Source organism: Antrostomus carolinensis, unplaced genomic scaffold (assembly GCF_000700745.2).
Source record: "Antrostomus carolinensis isolate BGI_N321 unplaced genomic scaffold, ASM70074v2 scaffold28700, whole genome shotgun sequence".
In the NCBI taxonomy this organism is placed as follows: domain Eukaryota; kingdom Metazoa; phylum Chordata; class Aves; order Caprimulgiformes; family Caprimulgidae; genus Antrostomus; species Antrostomus carolinensis.
The window spans coordinates 1-4,725 of NW_010288161.1; the positions used below are offsets into that span (position 1 = coordinate 1).

Sequence of the window (4,725 nt, forward strand, 5' to 3'; positions counted from 1 at the left end):
TGTTGAGCCTGGAGAAAAGGAGGCTGAGGCGAGATCTTCTCACTCACAAGGAGTTGGAGACTCCCTGAAAGGAAGGTGTAGGGAGGTGGGGGTCAGTCTTTTCTCCCAAGTAACAAGTGATAAGACTTACCTCAAGTTGCACCAGGGGAAGTTTAGATTGGGTGTCAGGAAAAATTTCTTCACTGAAATGGTTGTCAAGCATTGGAACAGGTTGCCCAGGGAAGTGATGGAGTCCCCATCCCTGGGGGTGTTTATAAGTTGTGTATATGTGGTGCCTGGGGACATGGTTTAGTGGTGGACTTGACAGTGTTTGTTTTACGATTGGACTCAATGATCTTAAAGGTCTATGATTCAAAGGGTGGGGAGGTCACTGCTGGCATCTTCCTGCCTTGCTGGTGTTTGCACCTACCCCCCCCGCCACAGGTGCAGTCATGCTCCTCTAGCTCGCCCCACACCCGTGCACCCCTCATACTCCTTCTCTGTGTGTGTATTCCAAACCCCACACCCCTTCCTACAGGCAAGCTCTCCTGTGGCCCCGTGTCCTTACCTTCTGTCTTCCTCTGTAGGCATTTTGCCTGCCTTTCCTCCAAATACATGTGCCCGGGTGTGCCAGCAGTGATGAGTACCCTACTAGCCAACATCAACGCCTACTATGCCCACACCACAGCTTCTACCAATGTCTCAGCCTCTGACCGCTTTGCTGCTTCCAATTTCGGGGTAAGTCCGATGGTGCGTAAACACTCCTTCCTTCTTCTCTCTTTGCTTGGGAGGGGGTGGGGGGCTTGGGGAGCAAAAGGGCCTTGCAAAACACCCTGCTCCAAACTGCAGCTGGGCAGCAGGGGGGGGTCAGCCCCTGCTTGCCCCACAATTCATCCTGCTCCTGTTTTTCAGAAAGGAAAAGAACCACTGCCTTCCTAGGAGAAGGTCTAAATTTGCTCTCCAAATTATTATGGTAAAACCGTAACTGGAGTCTGAGTGTGCTGGGATGCTGAGTGGCTCCAGCATGGCAGGAGGGGGAAATCTTGGTGGAAAAATCACAAGCAGGAGGCAAGGAGCCATCTCTGCAACTTGCTGGTAGTTTTGCATGGCCCTGTGCACTTTGGGCACACCCTGGGACCGCTGCAAACTCACCTGGCTGTGCCAGCACCCATGGGTGCCCACTGGGTGCCTTGCTTGCAGTAAGCGGGGAAGTTCGTGCTGGAGCCGGGTGCGTCCTTGGGGATGTGGGTGAGGATGGGCTGAGCTCTCGCCCTGGCTTCCCACGTGTCACCCCAGAGTCAGCAGGTAGTTGCTCTGGATGCACATGAGTTGAGCCAGGATCAGTGCCCAGCCCTGGGTCAGGCAAAGTGCTGGGTAGCCAGGGAGGTAGCTCCGGGCAGCAGCTGCTTTTGCTCACCTCCCAGTTCCTGTTGCAGGGAGCAGCTACAGCTGAGTGAACTGTGCCTCTGGGTCATGCAGGAGGAGGAAACCGTACAAAAAAAGTGCCTTTTCTCTAACATGGAGGGTTTTAAAAACTTGTTTCTTTCTCTTTTTTTAGAGAGCCTAAGGTTGGGTTCTAAAGTGCCTGGCCGTGTCGCTTTAACCCCGAGTACCCGTCGTGTCCAGTTTTAAAGCACTGCGGCCATTCAGTGGCGGGGACACATGGTCTCAGCCCAGAGCCTGGCTTTGCTGTCTCCGGCGGGCGAGCGCGCCGAAGGTTTGCGGTTGCCAGTGCAGGCTGCGGGCTTGGCTGAGCTGTGGCCAGGCATGCGCAAGACTCACTGCCCCATCCTGTCCCCTTGTTCTCCCCCCTCACAGGACATGGCGAGCTGCTCTGGGCTCTCCAGAGCCCTGTGGAGCAGCCCTGACCTGGTCCAGCTGGTGCTGTGGGGGGGACCCAGGGCTCTTGTGGTCGGCCCATGGGGTTCTCCAAAGCCCCCCTTCTGGCAGAGTTGCAAAGTGAAATACCTCCTGACAGTGTTTTGGGGCAGATTGGTTGCTTTGCCCTCAGCTCTGATGTCTGATCCATAGCCCAGCCTGGGATTTGCATCCTCCTTCCCTGTGCTCCCTGGATAGGAGCTGAGCTGAATTAAAGCCTTAAGCCCCTGCTGACATCCCTCGATGTAGCCCAGTTGGACGAGTGAGGAGCCCGTGGAAACGTCCAGCTCCTGGGGACGATCCTGGCTTTGTCTCAAAGCAGCTTGGCCCTGGAGATGAGCGACCACTGCAAGAACCCAACAGTTCTTTCCTTGCCCCCTTTTTCCTGAGCTCTCTGAAAAAGCTTCAATCCAGGGGCCATGCGGCCCGGGGGCATGATCCTGCACACCCTCTCCCTGCTCCTGCCCTAGCCCAGGCTTGGAGATGTTCAGGTGGGCAGGGCAGACAGAGTAGCCCACCCCGCCTTGGGCATTGACTGCCAATGAGAGCAAAGGGGATGCATAGTGTTGCCTCTTGATCCTGTACTCTGCCCTGCACTGCCACACGTGCCCCAAGAGCCATTGACAGCTGTCAGTAAGCCCCAGCCACCAGTGAGGACATGCTCTTCACCATGGGCATCCCATGCCTGCCTGCAGGGCTCAGATGAAGGAAGGAGAGAATTAAAGACATCAGGAAGAAGAGGGATGAGCTGGGGGTGGCGCATACTGGGCTGGGAGCAGAGAGCCAGGGGCAGCAGGGAGGAGGGATGGTTCTTGCCACCTTTCCCCTGTTGACCTGGCTCTCGGGTGTTTCTCTGCAGAAGGAGCGGTTTGTCAAACTCCTCGACCAGCTGCACAACTCGCTGCGGATCGACCTCTCCATGTACAGGGTAAGATACCTGCTGTGCCTCAGTCTCCCCACCTGTCTGATAAGGTCTGAAACAACAGGCGGCTATTTTCTACCCCTCTACTCACTCTGCAAGAGTTTTGTGTACAACTCTGCTCTTTTCTTCCCTTTTGGTAGAACAACTTCCCTGCCAGCAGTCCTGAACGGCTTCAGGATCTCAAGTCCACGGTGGATTTGCTGACCAGCATCACTTTCTTTCGGATGAAGGTATTCCTGGGGTCTCACTTGCCCCGTCTCTCTAGTGGGGAGTCTGACCCTCAATGGGTCAGTTCTTTGCAAGGCTGAGGCTGTGCTGGCCCTGTGGTAGCTCCTGGATGGCTGGCCAGGGCTGTGAGTCTGCCTCCAGCACCTCTCACCCACTTCATACCCAGGTCCAGGAGCTGCAGAGCCCCCCACGAGCCAGCCAGGTGGTCAAGGACTGTGTGAAAGCCTGCCTCAACTCCACCTATGAGTACATCTTCAACAACTGTCATGAGCTGTACAGTCGCGAGTACCAGACAGACCCGGTGCGTGGGGTAGGGGTAACTGTGATGCACTGGCATGCCAGGCACTGTGGAGGGACCTTGCTGCCCCCACTGATGTTCCCCATCCCATGCCTTTCTCCTTTGTGCAACACTCCTGCTCCCTCTTCAGAGTGTTCAGCCCCATGCAGAATGACCCCAAGCCTTGGGCAGGGTTTGAGCCCCACTGCTGTGGGGTTGAGAGTGGAGCCAGGCAAGGAGGGACTCTGGAGGGGCCTCCAGGGTGTTTCCAGAGCCCTCCTGCCTCCTCGTTAGCCCCACCATGAAATCAAGCCCCACGGGTGGGGTGACCAGAGCCTCTGCTGTGTCCCCATCACTCCAGACTAAGAAAGGCGAGGTGCCCCCCGAGGAGCAGGGCCCCAGCATCAAAAACCTGGACTTCTGGTCCAAGCTCATCACCCTGATAGTCTCCATTATTGAGGAAGACAAGAATTCCTACACGCCCTGCCTGAACCAGTGAGTAGGTGCCGGGAAAGGGGATCCTGCTTTGCAGCTGGGTGTGGTGGCAATGGTAGCTTTAGTCCTTTGGAAGTGGGTTGTAACATCCATTCTACAGATGGGGAAACTGAGGCAGGATGTGGGGGGGGATGTATCTCCAAGTGGAGGGCTGGTCCACCCCGTGTCCATGCTTTCCCCCCGCCCCAGGTTCCCCCAGGAACTGAACGTGGGGAAGATCAGCGCTGAGGTGATGTGGAACCTCTTTGCTCAAGATATGAAGTATGCGATGGAGGGTGAGTCACCCAATACTGCCCTGAGCCAGGTGGGGGAACCAGGCAGGAGCTGCTCTCTGCTCCCACCTCACCCGTTCCCTGAGCAAACCCATTTCACACCCTCATCAACACAATGCCTAGCTTAAATCCCATGCAAGAAACATTTCCTTCTTCACCTCATTTCCCTGGCATCCCTCGAGCTGCCCTTGGGGTAGCTGCCCCCCCAGGTTTGGAGCTCAAAGAAACTCCTGCGCACACTTGCCTTCCCTGTGTAGAGCATGACAAGCACCGCCTGTGCAAGAGTGCGGACTACATGAACCTGCACTTCAAGGTGAAGTGGCTGTACAACGAGTATGTCACTGAGTTGCCCTCCTTCAAGAGCCGCGTGCCTGAGTACCCTGCGTGAGTGCAGCCCTTGGCGGGCAGGGGAGGGGTGCTTCCTCCCTGGGGGCTGGCTGGCCTCACCGGGGATGGGCATCTCTTCCAGCTGGTTTGAGCCCTTCGTTATCCAGTGGCTGGATGAGAATGAAGAGGTGTCCCGAGATTTCCTGCATGGAGCACTGGAGCGGGACAAGAAGGATGGGGTATGAGCAGAATTGTCGGTGGGCACAGGAGCTGCAGCGGGGGTGGGCAAGGGGCTTGTCCCTCGATGCTGGGTGTGTTCCCATTGGGGCAAAAATCTTCCCTCCCTG

The 4,725-nt window shown here is 56.5% G+C and overlaps 1 protein-coding gene across 1 annotated transcript in view; it reads left to right on the forward strand.

The window, feature by feature from the left end:
* Nucleotides 1-566: 566 nt before the first annotated feature.
* The window catches only part of LOC104523259 (protein unc-13 homolog A-like), a gene marked incomplete at its 5' end in the record, with an annotated part of 15,911 nt that continues 11,752 nt past the window's right edge, over nt 567-4,725 (forward strand). The window contains 8 exon segments of the mRNA XM_010165789.1: nt 567-717; nt 2,717-2,785; nt 2,920-3,009; nt 3,174-3,308; nt 3,646-3,779; nt 3,969-4,054; nt 4,309-4,435; nt 4,521-4,617. Of these exon segments, the coding sequence (XP_010164091.1) occupies nt 567-717; nt 2,717-2,785; nt 2,920-3,009; nt 3,174-3,308; nt 3,646-3,779; nt 3,969-4,054; nt 4,309-4,435; nt 4,521-4,617 (889 nt within the window).